This window comes from Emydura macquarii, unplaced genomic scaffold (assembly GCF_026122565.2).
Source record: "Emydura macquarii macquarii isolate MOO-44397 ecotype Brisbane River unplaced genomic scaffold, CSIRO-AGI_Emac_v2 contig_1176, whole genome shotgun sequence".
Classification (NCBI taxonomy): domain Eukaryota; kingdom Metazoa; phylum Chordata; order Testudines; family Chelidae; genus Emydura; species Emydura macquarii.
This window is the reverse complement of record NW_027131313.1, coordinates 1-22,522: the sequence shown is the minus strand read 5'-3', so window position 1 is coordinate 22,522 and position 22,522 is coordinate 1. Positions and strand designations below refer to the sequence as shown.

General features: G+C 46.8%; 1 protein-coding gene and 1 pseudogene across 1 annotated transcript; both read left to right on the top strand.

Annotated features, from left to right (window-relative positions):
* The first annotated feature begins 6,122 nt into the window (after positions 1-6,122).
* On the top strand, positions 6,123-7,079 carry LOC137152335 (olfactory receptor 9S13-like). Its single transcript, XM_067546892.1, has one exon. The coding sequence runs from the start codon at positions 6,123-6,125 to the stop codon at positions 7,077-7,079; it is 957 nt and encodes a 318-aa protein (XP_067402993.1).
* Positions 7,080-13,321: 6,242 nt separating this feature from the next.
* LOC137152334 (olfactory receptor 10A7-like) lies at positions 13,322-14,259 on the top strand (annotated as a pseudogene).
* The last annotated feature ends 8,263 nt before the right edge of the window (positions 14,260-22,522 follow it).

Genomic DNA, 22,522 nt, shown 5'->3' with positions numbered 1-22,522 from the left:
ATTGTCTTGGCTTAGAAAGTGAAGTTCAGGAAGTGGAACATGTGGGGATGTCAACACTATTTTTCAATATGCCATACACATATAACCTATTATTTAAATCAGATGACTGGAGGATAGCTAATCACAGAATATCAGAGTTGGAAGGGACCTAAGGAGGTCATCTAGTCCAACCCCCTTGCTGAAAGAATGACTAATCTCAGCTAAATCATCAAATGTGATGCTAATTTTTTAAAAAGTGTCCAGAGGCGATCCCAGCAATTACAGGCCAGTAAGCCTGACTTCAATACCAGGCAAATTGGTTGAAAATATAGTAAAGAACGGAATTATCAGACACACAGATGAACACGATTTGTTGGGGAAGAATCAACATGGTTTTTGTAAAGGGAAATCATGACTCACCAATCTACTAGAATTCTTTGAGGGGCTCAACAAGTACGTGGACAAGGGTGATCCAGTGGATATAGAGTGCTTGGACTTTCAGAAAGCCTTTGACAATGTCCCTCACCAAAGGCTCTTAAGCAAAGTAAGCTGTCATGGGATAAGAGGGAAGGTCCTCTCCTGGATCAGTAACTGGTTAAAATATAGGAAAAAAAGGCCAGGAATAAATGGTCAATTTTCAGAATGGAAAGAGGTAAATAGTGGTGTCCCCCAGGGGTCTGTACCAGAACCAGTGCTGTTCAACATATTCATAAATGATCAGGAAAAAGGGGTAAACAGTGATGTGGCAAAATTTGCAGATGATACTAAACTACTCAAGATAGCTAAATCCAAAGCAGACTGAGAAGAAGAACAAAGCGATCTCACAAAACAGGGTGACTGGGCAACAAAATGGCAATGAAATTCAATATTGATAAAGGCAAAGTAATGCACAATGGAAAACATAATCCCAACTATACTTATAAAATAACAGTGTCTAAATTAGCTGTTAACACTGAGGAAAGAGATCTTGGAGTCATTGTGGACAGTTCTCTGAAAACGTCCACTCAGTTTGCAGCAGCTAACTGAATGTTGGGAATGATTAGGAAAGGGATAAATAATGAGACAGAAAATACCATATTGCCTCTTTATAAATCCATGGTACGCTCACATCTTGAAAACTGCATGCAGATCTGGTCATCCCATCTCAAAAAAGATATATTGGATTTGGAAAAGGCACATAAAAGGGCAACAAAAATGATTAGGGGTATGGAACAGCTTCCATAAGAGGAGAGATTCCATAAGACTGGAGCTCGTCAGTTTGGAAAAGAGACGACTAAGTGGGGATATGATAGAGGTCTATAACATCATGACTGATGTGGAGAAAGTAAATAAGAAAGTGTTATTTACTCCATTACATAAAACCAGAACTAGAAGTCACCAAATGAAATTAATAGGCAGCAGCAGGTTTAAAACAAGCAAAAGGAAGTAGTTCTTCACACAACACACAGTCAACCTGTGGAACTCCTTGCCAGAGGATGTTGTGAAAGCCAAGACTGTAACACGGTTCAAAAAAGAACTAGATAAGTTCATGGAGGACAGATCCATGAATGGCTATTAGCCAGGATGGGCAAGGATTCAAAATCATGCTCTGAAGTGTCCCTAGCCTCTGTTTGCCAGAGGCTGGGAATGAGTGAGAGGGGATGGATCACTTGACGATTACATGTGGTGTTCATTCCCTCTGAAGAACCTGGCATTGGTAAGCATAGGAAGACGGGATACTGGGCTGGATGGACCATTGCAGCAAATTAATAGCTCATTGAATTTGGCCTAGTTTGAGGTGTAGGCCTGTTTCCTTTATCTGGATAAAACCTGTTTCTCAACCCCTCCCATGACATGCTGGATTTGAATTTCTTTTAGTCAGACTTAAAAGTGTAATATCAGTGAGCATCCATAATTCCATATGTAGCATCATCATATGCATTTCTTAATGATATTATTGGCCAGCATGTTATCAGTTTTTCAATGACACCTCGCAAGGCATGTTGTGTACACATATTATTGCAGTAGTGTGTAGGGTGAGAATACAGGGTTGCCTCACATCACAGATGGTGCATAAGTGGTTGAAAGACCATACTCAAAAAGTAGCTGTCAAATTGGGAAGACATGTCTAGCAGGATCCCACAGGGTCCCATTGGAGAAGAAGGGGACCAATACAAGAATTGAAAGGTGGATAAGAAACTGGTTAAAGGGGAGACTACAATGGGGCATGCTAAAAGGTGAACTATCAGGCTGGAGAGAGGTCACTAGAGGAGTTCCTCAAGTTCAGTCCAGAGACCATTCTTATTTACAACTTTCATTAATGACCTTGGCATAAAAAATGGGAGTGTGCTCATAAAATTTGCAAATGACCCAAAGCTGGGATGTATTACAAGAATGGAGGAGGACCGGAATATCATACAAAAAGATTGGATGACCTTGAATAATAGAAATGGGGATGAAAGATGAACAAAAATTTTTGCTATAAACTGCAGACATGTCAATTGGAAACAACAGAGTAGGAGAAAGACCCAGGTTTACTGGTCAATCACAGGATGACTATGACCCACAGATGCGGTGCAACCATGTTTATATTTTTTATATTCATGGATGCATCCATTTATATAATTTTATAATTCAATATATTTTACATGGCACAATCCTTTAGGGACACATTTGTAAAGGTATTTAAGAACCTAATGGAGTTTTCAAAAACAACTAGACAACTAACACCCACTGAAAACAAAGCAAATGCGTCAAGTAGGTGCTTGTGAAAATCCTACTAGGCAACAAAATATTTTTTAAAATATGACCTTTAGTGCAGAAGTAGCAGTATTGGTTATGAAGTTGTTTATATGAATGTAGTCACTTCCATGAATTAAGTATTACAATGTGGTAGACTTACTCATTCACTTACAAGTTTAAAAATGTAAATTCACAGAGATAAGATATATCAGAATAAACACTTTCACATGGGTATAGCTGTGTACACAAAAAGGATTTTCGTAATTTAACTGCATAGCTAAACCAAACAATTCAATCAATAGGAAGGTAATTAGTGATTGGAACAATTTACCAAGGATTATGGTGGATTCTCCATGATTGGCAATTTTTAAATCAAGATTGGATCTTTTTTCTAAAAGATCTGTTTTAGTTCAAAAGGAGTTAATATAGGAAAGTTCTGTGTGCCCTTTGTAATACAAGAGGCCATACTAGATGATCACAGTGGTCTCATTGGGCCTTAGAATTTATGTGTAATGAATGCACAAACTGCGTGTGTTTTTGCACCAATGGGTTTTGCACAAATTACCTTTCATAGAGATTAGAGGGGGTTTAAAACCAAGGCAAACTTTTTTTGTGAAAAATGCTGATAATGGTAAGCCATTTTTGTTCCTATCGTTTCTAAAAGGAACAACCGTGTTTACTGAAAAGTCTCCACCAAAATGTTGATAGTTCATGATTTTCAGATTCAAAAGTTTTTCGTTGTAAACAATTTCTTGGCATTCTCCTCTTTTCTGTGACTATCATTGCCATCGGGGGTGAACAGCTGGGATTTTCAAAGGAACTTATATAAATTAGGTGACCAACTCCCATTGACTTTCATTGGAAAGGAGGCACTTGACTCCCTCAAGCTTCTTTGAGAATTCCAGACTAAGGACTGGTTCATGTCGTCTGATACCCATGTGAATAATTCTTACTCCCATGTGGCCATTCTTCAATCCTTACCCAAGAGGACTACTTGCATCAATAAGTGCTACTCAGGGAGAATAAGGGTTGCAGACCAGGGCACGTGGTTGGTTTCATTACATATGTTCACCTGACCAATAAGTACAAGGTGTAGAGTTGGGTCTTTATTGAAAGATGAAAAACATACTCAGTGTAGCAGATCCCAATATTTCAGTCTGGGGAATTTTTGTAATCCCAAAACAAAACATTACACAACATCTTGCCAACAGGGCAAGTTGTTGTCTTCCTGCCTGAAGTTCTGAACCTAATGAGTCACCCAGGGAAAAAGTCCCAGAAGTTCCTGGAATGAAGCAGAAATACTCACCTCTGAAGCCAGTGATAGTTATTCAGTGGTCGGGGTTGTCAGGTGGCGTGAGAGTGTGTTCTCTCCTTATGCTGTCTCAGTCTTGTGCAGATAATTGGTTCAGCAGATCTCGAACGTACCACCCAGAAAGACCATGGTTTGGTGGTGAAGGTGTTCAGCCAGGATTATTGTCGATGAACCACGGTCCTAGCTCCCTGGCTCTGTGGCTACAGGTACACTAACTAAGACGTGCACTGGGAACAATCTTACCAGGTCAGTCAGCAGTGAGAGACTCTGTTGCCCCCTCAGCTGGACAAAGATGCCCTCCTAGGATTTCTCTTTTATTCATTGATACAAACAAATTACATATTGGACAAATTGGAAAGAGTCCAGCGGAGGGCAACAAAAATGATGAGCGGGCTGGGGCACTTGAGGAGAGGCTGAGGGAACTGGGCTTGTTTAGTCTGCAGAAGAGAGGAATGAGGGAGGATTTGATATCAGCCTTTAACTATCTGAAGGGGGGTTCCAGGGAGGATGGAGCTAAGCTGTTCTCAATGGTAGCAGGTGACAGAAAAAGGAGCAATGGTCTAAATTTGCAGTGTAGGAGGTCTAGTTTGGATATTAGCAAAAGCTTTTTCACTAGGAGGGTGGTGAAGCACTGGAATGAGTTACCTACGGAGGTGGTGGAATCTCCATCCTCAGAGGTTTTTAAGGCCCAGCTTGACAAAGCCCTGGCTGGGCTGATTTAGCTGAGGTTAGTCCTGCTTTGAGCAGTGGGTAGGACTAGATGACCTCCTGAGGTCCCTTCGAACCCTCATCTTCTATGATTCTATTACATTTCTGACATAGGTGGCTACCAACTGTACAGCTTGTACCTGTTGGTTCAGACAAGATATCCCCCATTTAATATTCTGTCCTCCTATCCTTGTATTACTTGGGATCGTTGCATTCCTCTACTATTTCCAAGGATTGTGTTTGTGCTGTTACTTGAGAACTTTATATTGGGCTGCACCTCTGCTAGCCTCTTGGAACATATTTACCTGTTTACCCAGTACCCAGTACTTCCTATGAGTGCCTGTGTTTTAGCAATGATGGACCTACCTTTGCCAAGTTCATGTACCAGATAATCAACTTGTAAACAAGCGTCTGCTTTATGACAGGCCCTGATTTTTGCTCCTAGCATAGCCTGGTTTTGCTAACTGTGATTCAGGCCTCAGGTCTTGCATGAGGCCCTGTGCTACAGGCTTTCTCTCTATTACAGTGGTTCTCAACCTTTCCAGACTACAGCACCAATTTCAGGAGTCTGATTTGTCTTGTGTACCCAGAAGTTTCACCTCACTTAAAAACTACTTGTTTACAAAATCAAACATAAAATACAAAAGTGTCACAGCGCGCTGTTACTGAAGAATTGTTACATTCTCATTTTTACCATATAATAAAATTAATTAGAAAAAAATTGTACTTATATTTCACTGCACAGTATATAAAGTAGTATAAACAAGTCATTGTCCGTATGAAATTTTAGTCTGTATTGACTTTGCTAGTGCTTTTTATGTAGTTTGTTGCAAAAGTAGGCAAATATCTAGATGAGTTGATGTACCCCCTGGAAAATCTCTGTGTACTCCGAGAGGTACACGTATCCCTGGTTGAGAAACACCGTTTTAGATGATAATCATTATCCTTTTGTGGGGGAAAGAGAAGACGTCAACTGAGGTGGGCTGGAGCTGTTGTTAAAATCCGATCCCATTTCCTGGAAGGCAAAATAAGACGAACACACACAAAAGGGGAGGGAAAACAAGAGCAAATATAGAAAATGCAGCTTCCGTCTCTGGTGTTGACTTTCACGTGCAATCACACTGCTGAAAAAACCTCACTGCTTTGAGCAGGGGCTTGGACTAGACGACTCCCGAGGTCCCTTACAACCCTCATCTTCTATGATTCTATGAGAAACACTGCCCCAGCACTCGGTCTTATCAGCCGCTTTGAGACCTGGCTAGCTTGTATCAGCATCGGGCTGTTTAGGACACAGCTTTTGGTTGCCTTTCTAGTTACAGCTTATAGCAGTGAGGATCAAGTCAAATCTATGCAGCATCTTCAGTACTTCTTTAATCTCTATCTCATCGTTTTTCCAAAGGAAATGTCGGCTGTGGAGCCATGGAGCGATGCGAACGACACAGCAGTGACAGAATTCATCCTGCTGGGGTTTGGCAGAGGTCCAGGGCTCCAGATGGTCCCTTTTGTGACGTTCCTGGTGATTTACGCAATAACCGTGCTGGGGAACATCACCCTGGTCCTCACCATTAGAGCCGACTCTCACCTTCACATCCCCATGTACTTCTTTATCATGAACCTCTCCCTCTTAGACTTTTGCTACTCCTCCACCATCGCCCCCAGAGCCATGGTGAGCTTCCTCACAGGCAACCAAACCATTTCCTTCATGGCATGTGCCACCCAATTCTTCTTCTTCGCTCTCTTTGTCAGTACGGAGGCATTCATCCTGGCAGCCATGGCATACGATCGCTACACGGCCATCTGCAACCCGCTCCTGTATTCTGCCGCCATGTCCAAGCCCGTCTGCATTCAGCTGATGGTGGGGGCCTATATCTGCGGGAGCCTGAACTCAATGGTGCAAACAGGTTTTACCTTTACTCTGCATTTCTGTGGCTCCAATGAGATCGACCACTTCTTCTGTGATGTTCCACCCCTGCTAAACCTCTCATGCACCAACACGTACATCAATCAGATGGTGCTGTTTGCCTTATCCAGCCTGATCATAGTGACCACTGCCCTAATCATTCTCATCTCTTATGCCTACATCATCTCTGCTGTCCTCCAGACACGCTCTGCTGCAGGCCGACGCAAGACCTTCTCCACCTGCACCTCCCACATAGTGGTGGTGAGTATCTTTTACGGGACTGTTTCCTTCATGTATGCCCAACCAAGTTGGTTAGCCTCTCCAGATCGGAGCAAAGTGGTGTCTGTGTTTTATACCCTTGTCATCCCCATGCTCAATCCCTTCATCTACAGCCTGAGGAACAAGGATGTGAAAGAAGCGTTGAGAAGAACCACAGGATGGATACAGGTTTTGAAATGAACCTTTTCTATGAACATTGAGCTAAATAATCATTTGGTATATTGGGAATATTTATAGTACAATAACTAGCCTATCTCTCTATTTATCTATCCATCCATCCATCCCCATACACATCTATCTGTCTATCTATCTATCTATCTATCTATCTATCTATCTATCTATCTATCTATCTATCTATCTATCTATCTATCTACCCACCCCACTCTCAACAGTCGAATGCCAGTAGAAGAATGATTTTTTAATTGTAATAAATCAGTCCTTTGTGTGTTTATTTTACCTTTCACATTTTTATGTATTTGTTTACCTTCAAAAGACACCTGATCTGGACATCTGGATGCAAACACCATTGAGCTTTGGGGTGTGTTTGAAATCTGCATCCAAATTTCTCAAATGCTTGATAAATGCTGGAATCCAAATTTAGTTCCCTGGCTTAGTGTGTGTGTTTGTGTGGTCATATCTCCCTTTACTGGCTGGTCCCAGTGACTTAACACCCTGTTATTGTCCAAAGGACTTAATACGGGATTTTTCAGGAACACTCAATGTTGCGGTCAATGGGAATTTTAAGTTTGACTTCAATGGAGGCAGATTTAGGCAAGCCCTTTTGAAAATGTAATTCCTTTGCTCTCAGTTCAAATTGCAGGGCTTTGTGCTCTGTGCGGGTGATTTTCAAAGTAGCCTGGGAGAATCAGGGGTCAGATTCCCTTTTCTGCTCAGTGGCAGATGAGTGTCAAAGACCCTTTGGGGTTATTCATAGACTTTGTCCGTACTTTTCAGTTCAAACCCAACACTGGTTAATCAATTAATAGATTCCAAGACCAGAAGAGACAACTGTGATTATCTAGTCTGGTCTCCTGTAAAATGCAGGCCATAGAATGTCCCCAAAACAAATCCTACATCCAATGTACATCCTACATCCAATCTTGATTTTAAAATTGTGTGGAAGTCTAGAGAAGAAAGGAACTATGTAGCAGGAAATGAAGGGTGAGAGACAGAGAGAAAACAAGCTCATGCGTAGAGCTGGTCAAAAATTTTCAGTCAAAAAATGTAGATTCCGCTTGACCAAAATATTTTATGAATTTGCATCAAATTCACCTAAATTGTTCAGTCCAAATAAAGTAAAATAGAATTAGAGAAAAAAACTGAAACAGTTTCAATATTTTTCAAATAAATGTTTCAATATTTCAGCTAAAAAATGCCTTTTTGTTTCAACTGTTGCTGCAGTTTTATTTTAAAAGAAAATGTAAACCACCCCCCCAAAAAAACCTTTCAATTCGCATCAAAGCAAATGTTTAACACTAAAATACTTTTTTTACTTGTTTGCTTCACTGAAAAATTGGAAAAAAGTTTGTTTCAGATCAACACTCCCCCCCCATCCCATTTTATTTTTCTAATTTTTGGTTCCACCTGCAATCGGGTGTTCACCCCACACCAGCCTGGAAGGGGGTAAAAGGCACAGATAGGGTCAGTTAACCTTATAGGCCGTACCTGATGGAGAGTCTGACTTGACTGAAAATGACTGATGGCGGATAAAGCCCAGTTGAGGGAGAAGCTGGCTAGGGAAGAAAACCAGGAAGTTTGCAGCAAAAAGGGGCTGCAGCATGGAAGTCGGTAGTCACTCGCTGGGCTAGGAGAAGGAAAAGGAGGAAACCCAAATGGAGAAAGAAGCACTGGGATCCTGGCCTTGAGGGAAGAGTTCACCCAGAAGGATGGAGAAGAACGCCTCCGGCAGGCAGAGTAGGACTCAACCAAAGAAAAGAGAAGCAAGGTTAGAGACTGAGCAGAGCTTGGCTGCTGACTGCCAGGTCTCTGGCTGGAACCCAGCTTTCCCTACCAGTCACTGGGCACAGGATTGTGGGAGATGCTAACCAGATAGCTAGTCAGGAGGGATTTTGATATCCTGGAAGGGGGGACTATACAGTGACCTAGTCGGATGGCTCAGTAATGAAGAAAGAGAGCATCTTGATTCAGAGAGAGAAAGAGAGAGGGGGCCGCAGGATGTGTGAATGATTGAAGGTGGTACCAGACTGATACCGCAGACATAGCCCCAAGGAGTTGCGCCAATGAGGGATACACTTGCCTCCTACCACAGAGGAGCACCACTTCTGAGTGGAGTTCCTCCCAGCTTTTCATGTAAGTGCAATGGGGTATGGAGGCTCTTTTGCCTTTTAACTAAGGATGGTTGGAATTTTTCCATGGAAATTGTTTTTGAAGAAAAATTGAAGTTTTGGGGAAATCAGGTTTTTGGTAAGAAGTATAAAGTTTTTAATTTTTGTCTTAATAATAATAATAATAATAATAATTAATAATAAATAATTTTAAAAACCCATAGCTTTTGTACAAAAAATTTTTAATCAGAAAATGCAGAGACAGACTTAGGAAAAAAAAGAAACCTAAGCCAAAAAAAGGTACAAAAAGCATCATAAATCAGTGGGGCTCCTTGGAAACTCGCACCCCTAAGCCTTTATTCTGGCTCTGAAAGACGAGTGGGAGTTGCTGCCACTGCCACCAGAGTGAAATTGGGGGTGTCAGCAATCCTTGCCAGCCGTTCCAAGGCTGTGCTCCAGGATATTTCTGCTAACATTCTTTGCTGATTTACTAGCTTCTCCAGGTGACATTGGCTGTTCCTGTTTTGATGGACAATGGGGCCCTTTTCTCCATTCAATTGGGAACCAGTGGGAATTTGGATACCAGACCAGCGGAAAAGATCCGCGTCGGGGGGGAGGGTATTGGGAACAGTCATGATAGGACAAACAGGGTTATTGTGACTCATTTTATCCTCATTGGCTGCGGGGGCACAGGGTCTAAACGGAAGGGGAGGATAAAGAGGGCGCAGGGTAACAGAAGTTTGCTTTAAGGCATCCTCTTGACCCTACAGGGCCAGGTTCTCTGACTTAACACAGTTAAAATCCTCCATATGGTTCTCAGCCATTTTAACCACAAATACACTGTGATAGTTAACTGTGCGCTGATCCTCCTTGGTTTGTTGCAAAATTTTAACTGGACTACTAAGACTTGTAACTTTGTTCCATAACCCAGACAAGCTCTCCCAGACAGCTGGTACCAAAATAGCCTTTTCCTTATCCTGGGAAAACCTGGATATGAGGAAGGCTTCCACCCACCCCGGGATGGCTGGCCAGTCCTGACGTCCTCTGGGAGGCACCCTATCTGGCCCCCCAAACTTCCCTAACAACCTAATATATTCCCTAACCATGGTTACTATAAAGGGCACATCCAACATACTCATATCCATGGTGAGGAGTGGTGATCAGCACTTCTCTACCGTGGGATCCTGTTCGTGATTCCAGATGTTAGAAATAATCAAACAGGCTGTCCCGGGGGGAGATTGGGAAGACAGAACCCTTTATTGCCTGCTCATTCCACCTTGACACTGTGTGTGAGCAATGAGGGGTTACTTTACAATTCTTTTATGCATAACAGTATGTAAATTTATACATTTCCAGCAACTCCCCATAGACCCTTAGTTGGTTACATTGACACCTATGAAATGAATTTTAACAACTACATGATGAATACAATTATACCCACCCCTGTTTGTTGTTTACAGGATTACTATACAGAGGGCAGGCACATCACCTTAAAATCTATAAATTTTACACTAACATTCTTTGAACTAAAGGGGGAGAAGGAAGATAATACTTTCTTCCCACCAAAAGGCTTTGCACAGAAATAGCGATAGACTTATCCCCTGCGCAGATGGCCAAGAACGGAGAAAGAAGAAGAGAGATAACAGACTCTAACTAGAATTCACACCAATTAACAGAAACAAGGTTTGCCCTTGCCTTGACCCCGTTCCCTGTAATTTAGGCCTGACCATTTGTCCAGCTTTTAACTCTTCACTCTCCTACATCTATGATATAGAAGACACAGGTTTAATCAAGTGGATAATCAGATGAACGTGAGCACTTAGTGCGAAACTGCAGAAAAAAGGGCACTGCAACCATTCAATGCATAAGCAGGGTGATCTTGAGTAGGAGTAGAGAAGTCTTTTACCTCTGTATTTGGCTCTTCAGTTTAGGAGACAAAGTTCTAGCAAGATCCAGTGGCTGGAAGTTGAAGCTAGACAATTTCAGACAGGAAATAAGGTGTACATTTTAATAGTGAGCGTAATAAATCAGAGCAACAGTTTATGCAGGGGTCAGGAGGCCTCTCCTTCGCTGACGTTTTGAAAGTCAATATTGGATTTTTTTCTCCTCCCTAAAAGACATGATCCAGTTCAACCAATAATTGTTTTGGAAGAGTTCTCTGGTCTCTGCTATCCGCTATCCAGGAGGTCAGCCTAGGTCAGTGGTTCCCAACCTTTTTGGCTCAAAGGCCACAGATGTCATTTTTAGAACCCTGAAGGGCCACCAGTCTCTGCTAGCAGCCCCCCCACCACTACAGCTAGACGGAAGGACCTCGCTGATCTCCTGTCCCCCTGGCTGCAGCAGGGAAACTGCACATATCCTGTAACCCTGTGCGCTCCACCTGGGTCCCTAGGCAGTGGCTCCTTTCTGCAGCCCGGGGGATGGAAGATCAGCACTCACCTCCCTCTGGCTCCAGCAGGGACCCCAGCGCCTATGGACCCAGGACGAGCGCTTTGCCTTTCTCCCTGATACAGCCAGAGGGAGGGAACCACTGATCTCTCAAGCCCTTGGCTGCAGCAAGGAGCCTGCACTGGTCTTGTAGCCCCACGGCAACGCGCTCTGCCTGGGTCCTTATGCAGCAGTTCCCTTCTGAAGCCACTGGGAGGAGAGCAGCAGCCACTTTGAAAGACCAAGGGCCATGGGTTGGGAACCACTGGACTCCATGATCACAACGGTCCCTTCTAGCATTAGAATCTAATTAAATGAATTTGAAGGAAAATCAGTCTCCGATACAGTTATTCCAGATACACACTCGGGTGAGTGAGAAGAGAATTAGCCATTTTGACTGCGGTGGAATTACTCCTGATTTCACAGTTTCATAGACCTTTAGATCACCTAATCTGATCTCCTGTGTATCACAGGCCATTAAATTTCACCCAGACACCCTGCCGTCACACCTAATAAATTGACTAAAGCACCTTCCTGAAAGGCATTCAGTCTTGGTCTGAAGACATCGAGAGATGATGAAAAATCTCTTCCTTCCCTGATAGTATGTTCCACTGATTCATCAACCTCAAAAAGGTGTGCCTAATTTCTAATCTCAACAAAAGTCCTGTAGCACCTTAAAGATGTATCTGATGAAGTGGGTTGCAGCCCATGAAAGCTTATGCCTGCAGAAATATGTTAGTTTTTAAGGTTCTACAGGACTCTTGTTGTATTTGCTGTCTGCAGACGAACACGGCTAGCCCTCTGGAATAATTTCTAATCTGGATTTCTCCATCTTCAGTTTCCAGCCATTGGTTCCTGTTGTGCCTTTCTCTGCTCGATTAAAGAACACTTTAGTACTCAGTATTTGCTCCCAGCACAGGTATTTTGCATTGCAGCTGAGTCACCTCTCAGTATTGTTTTTGATAAACTAAAGGTTTTGAATTCTCTAGGCCTTTCACCGTCAGGCATTTTCTCTGACCCTTGGATCATTTGTGTCTCCGGGTCTGGGTGCGTGTATGTGTGTGTTTTTCTTCTTTTGCACCCTCTCATTTTTTCGTTATGGTTTCTAAGGAAGCAGAACCGGACGCTGTATTCCAATACCTGTCTTAGCCAATTCCATATAGAGAAGTAAAATCAGCAGCTCCTCAGTACTTCCCTGTTTATACATGCAAGCATCGCATTAGCCCTGTTTTTCATATCATTGCACTAGGAATTTATGTTGAGTTGCTTGTCCTTATGACTGCAAAATCCTTCTCAGTTCTTGCTTTCCTGTCTCCCATTCTGTACATATGGCCGGCATTCCTTGTTCCTTGATGAATCACTTTTCATTTTTCTGTATTAAAATACATTCTGTTTGGATGGGCCCAGTTTACTAAGAGACCCAGAGCACTCTGTGTGACTGCCTTATCCTTATCCTTATTCACCACGCTGCCAATCTTTGTCTCGAACAAATCCTTGTCTACAAACTTTATCAGCACTGATTTTATATTTCTTGCCTTCTTCTTTGATAGAAATGTTGAATAGCATCTGTCCTAGTACTAATCCGGGGAGAACCCCATGGGAAACACCCACATTCAGTGATGATGCCTCACATTCACACTTCTCAAATTTATTATTGTGAGTTATTTCCTGTAGATACAACCCAAGAAAGACACCAAATGGGGCAATCAAATGGTCATCACCGAATTCATTCTCCTGGGATTTGGGAATCTCCCTGAACTGCGACTTCTTCTCTTCCTGCTGTTTCTAGCAATCTACATTGTGACCCTGGCTGGGAACATCCTCATCGTCGCCCTAGTTGTGGCTGATCATCATCTTCAAACCCCCATGTACTTCTTCTTGGGGAACTTGTCCTGCATGGAAATCTGCTACACCTCCACCATCCTGCCCAGTTTGCTGGCCAGTTTCTTGACTGGAGACAGGAGGGTTTCATTCACTGGCTGTTTCCTTCAGTTTTATGTTTGTGGTTCCCTAGGCTACAATGAGTGTATCCTCCTCTCAGTCATGTCCTATGACCGGTATTTAGCGATATGCATTATTCGGCTGTAATGAACATCAAGGTTTGTACTAAGTTAGCATCCATGTCATGGATAACTGATTTTCTGGCTCTCATCATAACAGTACTTTCAATGTTAACCTTAACATTCTGCGGCCCCAATGAAATTGATAATTTCTTCTGTGACCTAATGGCTATTTTAAAACTGTCCTGTACTGATACACACCAGGTCAGACAGGTGGCCTTTGTGTTGGTGTCTTTAGGGGCATTGCCTCTATTTCTGCTAACTGTGGCCTCCTATGTTTATATCATCATAAGCATCCTGAGAATCCACTCCACCACTGGGAGGAAAAAGGCTTTCTCCACGTGCTCCTCTCACCTCATCGTGGTGACCATCTTCTACGGGACCCTGATCATCATGTATCTGACACCGAATGTGGACACTTGGAGAGAGCTGAACAAAATTTTCCCTCTCTTTTACACTGTCCTGACCCCCGCGATCAACCCCCTCATCTACAGCCTGAGAAACAATGAGATCAAGGACGCCCTGAGAAGAGCTATGAATCAGTGGATGCCTTCCAGAAGAGGCCACCATGTTCCATCTGTATTTTGAAGTCTTCTGAATGCTGCAAAAATAATAATTATTTTAAGAGTCCCCCATCAAGACAATGAATATGTGCTTTGTCTTATCATTTATTGAGTTTTTCTTTTTTCTTTCCATTAAAAAGATAGTCAAGAAACTCATCAAGGGTGGAATTCTGAGTGACCAACATACTTAATGTCATTTGTATTGTAGCAGAGCTTTGAAAGCCTGACTGGGACCGGTGCTCCATTGTACTAATCTCTAGACATCCAAACAATGAGAGTCTCTGCCTCAAAAAGCCAACAGTCCAAATAGACAAGGCAGACACAGTGTGGAAAGGGAAACAGAGGCATAGAGACGTGAAAGGATTTTCCCAAGATGACACATTGAAGCCTGGTCTACATTGAAAATTTATGTCACCAGAGCAACAATGGTTGGGGCATGAAATACCACATCTCTGAGTGTCATAGCTATGCCAGCGTAATCCCCCGCGTAGATGCCTTTAGGTCAACGGAAGATGCCTTCTGCAAAGATAGCCAACTTGGTTCGGGGAAGTCGTATTCTTGTGCCCTCAGAAAAAAGACCTGCAATTACACTGGTGAGTTTATGAGGTGACTCTGAATTTATCCGGGAGAAATATCAGGTAAGGAAGGATGGGCTGGTTCTTTAGGCATGACACAGAGAAGCAGGAGATCTGGATTCAGTTCCCTGCTCTGCTACAGACTCCTCTGTCACATTGAGCAAGTTCTTTAATCTTCTAGAGCCTCAGTTTCCCATCTATAAAATAGGGATGATGATACTTTCTTCTTCCCACTCTAATTTAGATTCTCAGATCTAGACAGATCTGAGTTTTATTACAGGTGTGTGCCATGCATGATCATATGGGGCCCATGTCTTGGCTGCAGCTTCTAGGTTCTACTGTAGGGAAAACAATAAATATGAACTATAAGGTAATCAGCTGAGTTATTTCAGACTCACACTAAGTAACTGAGATCAGAATGTGTCCCTGACCCAATGACTTCTGTGGGTTCACTCCAGATTTACTGCCGGATGAATGAGACCAGAAGCTGGACATGAATCCATTGCAGTCATTAAAGGTGACTCTGGATTTGCACCAAAGTGACTGAAATCAGAATCTGGTGCTGATTCCAGTGCAGTTGTTGGATCTACTCCAGATTTACACTGGGCTCACTGAGATCAGAATCTTCCCATAACTTCATGGCCTGCAATGGGGTGACCCTGGATTTACATGGGGGTAAATGAGAGAAGACTGGTCCTGATTCTACTCAAGTTAGCAGAATTACCCCTTATTTATACCAGTTTGAGTTAGAGCTGATTCCAGCCCCATCTTATCTAACCGCACGTATGGCAATGACCTTGGGTCCCAAGAGAGTTAGGGAGCTAATTCCAAAGGGCCTAAAGGGCCTAACTTTCTCCGCTGGTGGAAACTTTTCTTCACATTTTTTAAATGAAAAATGAATTTTCAACTAAACAAAAATCTTTGCACCAATAATAAAAATTAAAACAAAAAATCAGTTTTCACCTTTTTCATTTTCATAGAAAATTCATTTTCTTACCAACTCTACCTTAGGCTCTTCTTCCTTCAGCTTTATTCATTTAGGTCACTGGACAATAAAGTGTACAGTTTAACTGATGCATTAAGTTTGGGTCCCCAATGCAGGCTGCATCTCATGTGGCAGGTTAAATGAGGGATTTCCTTTGATTGTAGAAGTTTCATTCCACTTATGAAGTTTATGAATGTTTCCCTAGAAGAAAAGTTTCTGTAGAAGTTCCCCTTCTTCCTGGGGAACTTGACCTGCTTGGAGATCTGCTACACCTCCACCATAATGCCCAGGTTGCTGGCTATTCTCCTGACTGGAGACACAAGCATTTCATTCACTGAGAGATTCCTGCAGTTTTATGTCTTTAGTTGCCTAGCCTGGACTGAGTGTATCTTTCTGTCAGCCATGTTCTTTGACCAGTATTTAGCAATATGTAACCCACTGCATTATGCAACTTTAATGAACTTCAAGTTTTGCGCTCAGCTAGCAACAGGGTCTTGGATAACTGCCTTTCTGACTATCACAATAACAGTCTTATCAATGCTGACCTTAATGTTCTGTGGTCCTAATACAATTGATCATTTCGTCTGTGACCTAACACCTGTGTTAAAACTCTCCTGTACTGACACTCACCTGGTGGCTTTTGTGTTTTCTCTGTAGGGGCATTGCCTCTGTTTCTGCTAACTGTGGACTCCTATGTTCGTATCATCTTCTCCATCCTGAGAATCAACCACACCACTGGGAGGAAAAAGCCTTTCCCCAGTTACTTCTCCCACCTCTTCATGGTGACCATCTTCTGTGGGACCCTGATCATCGTGTATCTGACAGTTGACAATTGGAGAGAGCTGAACAAAGTCTTCTCTCTCGTTTACACTGTTCTGACTCCCATGATCAACCCCTGAACTACATCCTGAGAAACAAAGAGGTCAAGGAGACCCTGAGAAGTGCTGCGAATCAGAGGGTGATTTTCAGAAGAAGCCACCATGTTCCAGGCGTGCTTTGGAGGCCGTTCAATGCTGAGACAAAATGACCATCTTAAGAATCCCATGTGAAGACAATGAAAATGCAGTTTCTCTTGTCATTTATTGAGGTTCTGGTTCTTCTCAAGAAAGTCATACAGTGTGAAATTCTGCGTAACCAACACAATTATTATTATATATGTTATAATAGTATCTACAAGCCCTTCTCGGGATCAAGGCTCCATTTTACTCATCACCATACATGCACCCAGTGAGAGACAGCCCCTTCCCCAAAGAAGTCACAGTCCACTAAACAAGGCAGACACAGGGTGGGAGGAGGAACAGAGACAGGGAGAGGAAAGGATTTTCCCAAGATCACACACTCAAGCCTGATCGACACCTAAATATCAGGTCACTCTAGCCACGTTGCTGAGAACTGTGAAAAATTCCATGCCATGTGCGACATATTTAGGTTGACCTAACCCCCCACTGTAGATGCTGCTAGGTCAACAGAAGAATCCTTCCACTGATTTTAGTTATCGCCTCTCAGAGAGGTGGATTACTTACATCGATGGAAAAACCCCTTCTGTCAATATAAGAAGCATCTACACTACATTGCTACAATGGCACAGCTGCAATGCCTTACCTGTGTAGTGCAGACATGACATAGGGCCTGGTCTATACTGAAAAATTATTTCTGCATAACTACAGAAAATACATCTCTGACGGATATAGCTATGCCAACATAACCCCCAGTAGATGTAGGCCCAAAGCTTGATTCTGTTATATTGAGTCTATGTGAAATACCCTTATTCTTTTGGTACGTGACAAACCACCACAGCAGTTTCTGTGAGAGAGAAGCTTTCCAGGTTACACAGAGCTGTCCTTTAGGTCCAGGAAAGGTCCTTAGAGTGCAACAGCGAAACACAAGATGTCACAGATTGTTTAGCACAAGGAGTTAACATCTGGTAAGAGACCATTCAAGCTGAAGAGGGCAGTTAACATACCACATCAGTGTGGACGTGCCCTGGAAGCGGGGAGCAGAGTCCGGGCTTCTCTCTCTCTGGGTCCTCCTCAGAGGGGGACTACCCCTCCCAGCTACCTCCCACCAGGAGCAGTCTTGAGCCCTTCTCCCGGGCAAGCAGTCTAGTGCCCGGCCCTCAGGCAGGGCTGGCAAAGTAAGCAGTTTAGCGCCAGGCCCCCAGGCAGGGCTGGCAAAGTAAGCAGGCCGCTCTCTGGAGCGGTATGGCAGGTGAGGCTCTCTCAGGGTTGTTAGGGAAGGGGGGGGGGACGCAGGCCCACCCGTCTCCACTGCGTCCCAGCCCAGGGCCCTTGCAGTGGCAAAGGCGTTTGCCACGGGGTCGGTGGGGCTCCGGCTGCAACACGCCGCCCGGGTTGCCCCTGACTCAGCCACGAACTTGTGGCTACCCCTGGGATTCTTCCTCCCCGAAACCCCCGGTACCTGCCTCCTCTGGGTCGCTGGGGCATGGTAGTCCTACTAGGCCCTCCTCATCCATAGGTGGCAGCTCTGGCAGCTCCATGGGCTCATCCTCGGAGGGCAGCTCTTCCAGGTCCTCCGGCCCCCAGGCCATGGGCAGGGCCGGTAAGTTCTCTGGGTCCCAGGCTCTGTACTGCTCCGGCGGGCCTGCCTCCGGCTCCCAGGCTGCGGGTGTCTCAGGGGGGTTCTCCTCGGTCTCGCAGGCAGTGGGGAACCCCGATGGGCCTTCTTCCCGCTCCCAGGCAGCGGGGAACTCGGGTGAGGCCTCCACTAGTCCCCAGGCTGGGGTTAAGGCCGGCCGCTCCCTCTCAGCGTGGCTCTCCGGCCCGGCCTTAGCTGGGAGCTCAGGAGGAAAAGCGTCCTTCCCCCTCGGCCGTCCTCCTCTGACTGAGCTCACAGGCCTGGCCTTTAAAGGCCTGGACCTGCCCACCTGCTTCCGGTCAGGGTTTCTTCTTGGGGGCTTTATCAGCCAGGGTGGGTCTGGCTCCCTCTCTGGGTCCTCCTCAGAGGGGGGACCACCCCTCCCGGCTACACACACCCCTCCGCAAGTCCAGATCCCGTTCTCCGGGGCTGGTCCCCTCCAGTACCCTCAGGCGAGATAGGGCGTCTGCATTGGCATGCTGTCGGCCCGCCCGATGCTGTACCATAAAAGCAAAGGGCTGGAGGGTCAGGTACCAACGCATAAGGCGAGCGTTAGTCTCCTTCATTTCATGTAGCCATTTCAAGTCCGCGTGGTCTGTGACCACAACAAAGGTACTACCAAGCAGGTAGTACCGGAGGGCCTCCATAGCCCACTTCACGGCTAGGGCCTCCTTTTCTACCACCGAGTATTGTTGCTCCCGGGGAAATAACTTCCTGCTTATGTACAGGATGGGGTGTTCTTCCCCGTTGATCTCCTGGGCCAGGACTGCGCCCAGTCCCACTGTGGATGCGTCTGTTTGTACCAGGAAATTCCTCTCAAAATCGGGGCTATACAGCACCGGCTCCCGGCACAGCGCGTCCTTGAGAGCCTGGAATGCACTCTCACACTGCGGGGTCCAGCGGACGCGCACTGGCTCAGTCTTTGCCAGGAGATTGGTCAATGGGGCTGCAATAGTGGCAAAGTCGGGTATAAACCGTCGGTAGTAGCCCACTAGTCCCAGGAACTGTCGGACCTGCCGCTTGGTATTTGGAGCCGTTTGTCCCCTGATTGCTTGTACCTTCCCCACTAGCGGTCGGACCACTCCGCGCCCCAGGGTGTATCCGAGGTAGGTGGTTTCTCGCCACCCGAGGCGACACTTCTTCGGGTTTGTGGTCAAGCCTGCATCCCGAAGGGCGCTGAGTATGGCTGCGAGGTGGTTGAGATGGTCTTCCCAGTGTCGGCTGTACACGACGACATCGTCCAGATATGCAGCCGCATATATCAGATGGGGCTGCAGGAGTCAGTCCATTAGTCTCTGGAAGGTTGCAGGGGCCCCATGTAACCCGAAAGGCATTCGCGTGAACTGGTATAGACCCCAAGGAGTGGCAAAGGCTGTTTTTTCTTTGGCTCCCAGCTCCATCAGTATTTGCCAATAGCCCTTTGTTAAGTCAAGGGTGGAAATATACTGAGCCTCCCCGAGCCGCTCGAGGAGCTTGTCTACTCAGGGCATGGGATAGGCATCAAATCTAGAAACTAGGTTGACCTTTCGGAAGTCTATACAAAACCGGCGGGAGCTATCCGGCTTAGGGACTAGGACAACGGGCCTTCTCCACTCGCTCTTCGAGGGCTCAATCACTCCCAGGTCCAGAATTTCCTTCACTACCTCCTCGATAGCCTCACGCATGTGTCGCGGGAGGGGTCTAGTTGGGGCCCGGACCACCACCCCGGGCTCGTTTGGATGCTATGCTGTACCAAGGTGGTCCGGCCAGGCTTGGCCGTAAATGTTCGGGCGAAGGCCTTCAGGAGGTGCCGGGTTTGCCTCTGCTGTCCTTCAGTGAGGTCCTCGCCCAGGATGGGCTCCTGCCGGTCCCCTGGGTCTGGGGGCTGTGGCCCCAACTCTGGTTCGGGGGGATAGAGCGCGATCATGAGAGCCTCCCGCTCACGCCAGGGCTTCAGGAGGTTCACGTGATAGATCTGCTGGGGTCTCCATTGGTGGGGCTGGCGGACCTCATAGTTGACCGGGCCTATCTGCCGGATAACCTCAAAGGGGCCCTGCCAGCGTGCGAGGAGCTTGGACTCCTCCGTGGGGAGAAGGACAAGAACCCAATCCCCAGGTTGGAAGGTCCGGGTGCAGGCACCCCGGTTGTAGGTGCGTGCCTGCGCCTGCTGGGCATCCCTCAGGTTTGCCTGAGCCAGCTCTCCGACCTGGGCCAGCCGGTCCTGTAGTGACATGACATATTGGAGCAGCCCTCGATCGCGGGGGTGGTGCTTGTTCCCAGGTCTCCCGTATGAGGTCAAACAGGCCCCGCGGTTGCCGCCCATAGAGCAGTTCAAAGGGGGAGAAATTGGTAGAAGCCTGTGGCACCTCTTGGATGGCCATGAGGAGAGGCGGGAGTAGCTGGTCCCAGCGGCGGAGTTCGTCTGGTGAAAACTTACGCAGCATCCACTTGAGCGTACGGTTGAACCTTTCCACCAGGCCGTCCGTCTGGGGGTGATAGATGGAGGTTTGTAATTTTTTTATCCCCAGGATGCCGCACACCTCTTGGAGTAATCGGGACGTGAAATTCGTCCCTTGGTCCGAGAGAAGCTCTCGGGGCAGCCTGACTCAAGTGAAGATCTTTAGTAGTTCTGCGGCCACCACTTGTGCCGTGGCACTCCGGAGCGGATGGCCTCCGGGAAGTGGGTGGCGTAATCCATCACTACCAAGATGTATCAGAACCCCGCGGCACTCCTGGGGAAGGGTCCCATGAGATCCATTGCGACCTTTTCAAAGGGTGTCCCTACCAGCGGAAGCGGTACGAGGGGTGCCCTGGGTACGCCCGGAGGAGCCGCCAGCTGGCACTCGGGGCAGGAGGCACAGTAGTCCTTTACTTCTTGCCGAATTCCCAGCCAATAGAAGCGGGCCAGGATCCGGGCGAGGGTTTTGTCCAGCCCCAGGTGTCCGGCCGCGGGAACGTCATGGGCTAGTCTTAGCACGGCCCGCCGGTGGGGTCGGAGCACCACCAGTTGGGCTCGAGGCTCCCGGGTCCGGGGATCCCACTCCATGTGGTATAACCGGCCTTTCTGTAGTTTGAAACGGGGCCACTGGTCGGCCTGGTCGGGGCGAACGGCGATCCCGTCCTCATAGGCGAGCTGCTCATATGCGTGGCGAAGCGTGGGGTCGTTCCGCTGGTCTTGGCAGAATTCTTCCACTGGGGTCGTCTGCGGGTCTTCCCTGCCTGGGGTACGGCCGACCTCCCGGTCCATCGGGAGGGGGTTGCCAGGAAGTCCTGTGGTTCCCGGGGATCCTGGGCCCTCCGGCTCTGGGGGCTCCATCCGGGGCGTGGCCCCCAAGAGGGCTACTTGCCCAGGGTTTGCTTGGTGCGCGACGGCCTGGAGGATTCTGGCGAACCTGGGCCAGTCCCGTCCGAGGATGACGGGGTAGGGCAGTCCTGCGGCTACCCCAACTTGCACCACCTGGGTCGTCCCGGCAATGGTGAGCTGGAGCGGGCAGGTGGGGTATTCCTTTAAGTTCCCATGAATACACCTTACGTGGACCCGCCCATGGGGTTCCTGGCCCGGTGGAAGCAGCTCAGGGCGGACCAGCGTCTGCCCGCAGCCGGAGTCAACCAGGGCCCACGCCTGTCCCTCTGGGATCCTCACGGGGATCGTCATGGGGGGCCCGAGGCTTCCCCGGGCTCATCCCTCCCCGGTACAAACCAGGCCAAAGGAGCAGTCCATGTGGGGGCAGTCTCGCTGTAGGTGGCCCATGTGGCCACAGGAGAAGCAGGGGCCGATCTCAGGGCATCCCGCCTGGGTTCAGCTATCTCGTGCTGGGTGGGTCGCACTCCGTGTTTTAACGGTCCAGTCTGGCCTTTGGCTGGGCGGTCCCCAGGGAGTCGCCAGGGCTAATGGGGTGGGCGGCCGGGGTGCCCGACCTCCTATGGTTGGCCCCAGCAGGACGGGTCGCCGCGGCGGCGGCCTGGTGTCTCGTGCAGGGGTTCCTTTTGCTGCGGGGGTTACCTGGATTGGAGGGTCCTCTGCTGCTAGGAAGTCCTCCATTAGCCGCACGGCATCACTCAACGCTGCGGGGCGGTGGCGCATTACCCAGGTCCGGCCCCGCGGCGGCAGGATCTGGAGGAATTGCTCCTTCACGACCTGGTAGTCCTGGCAC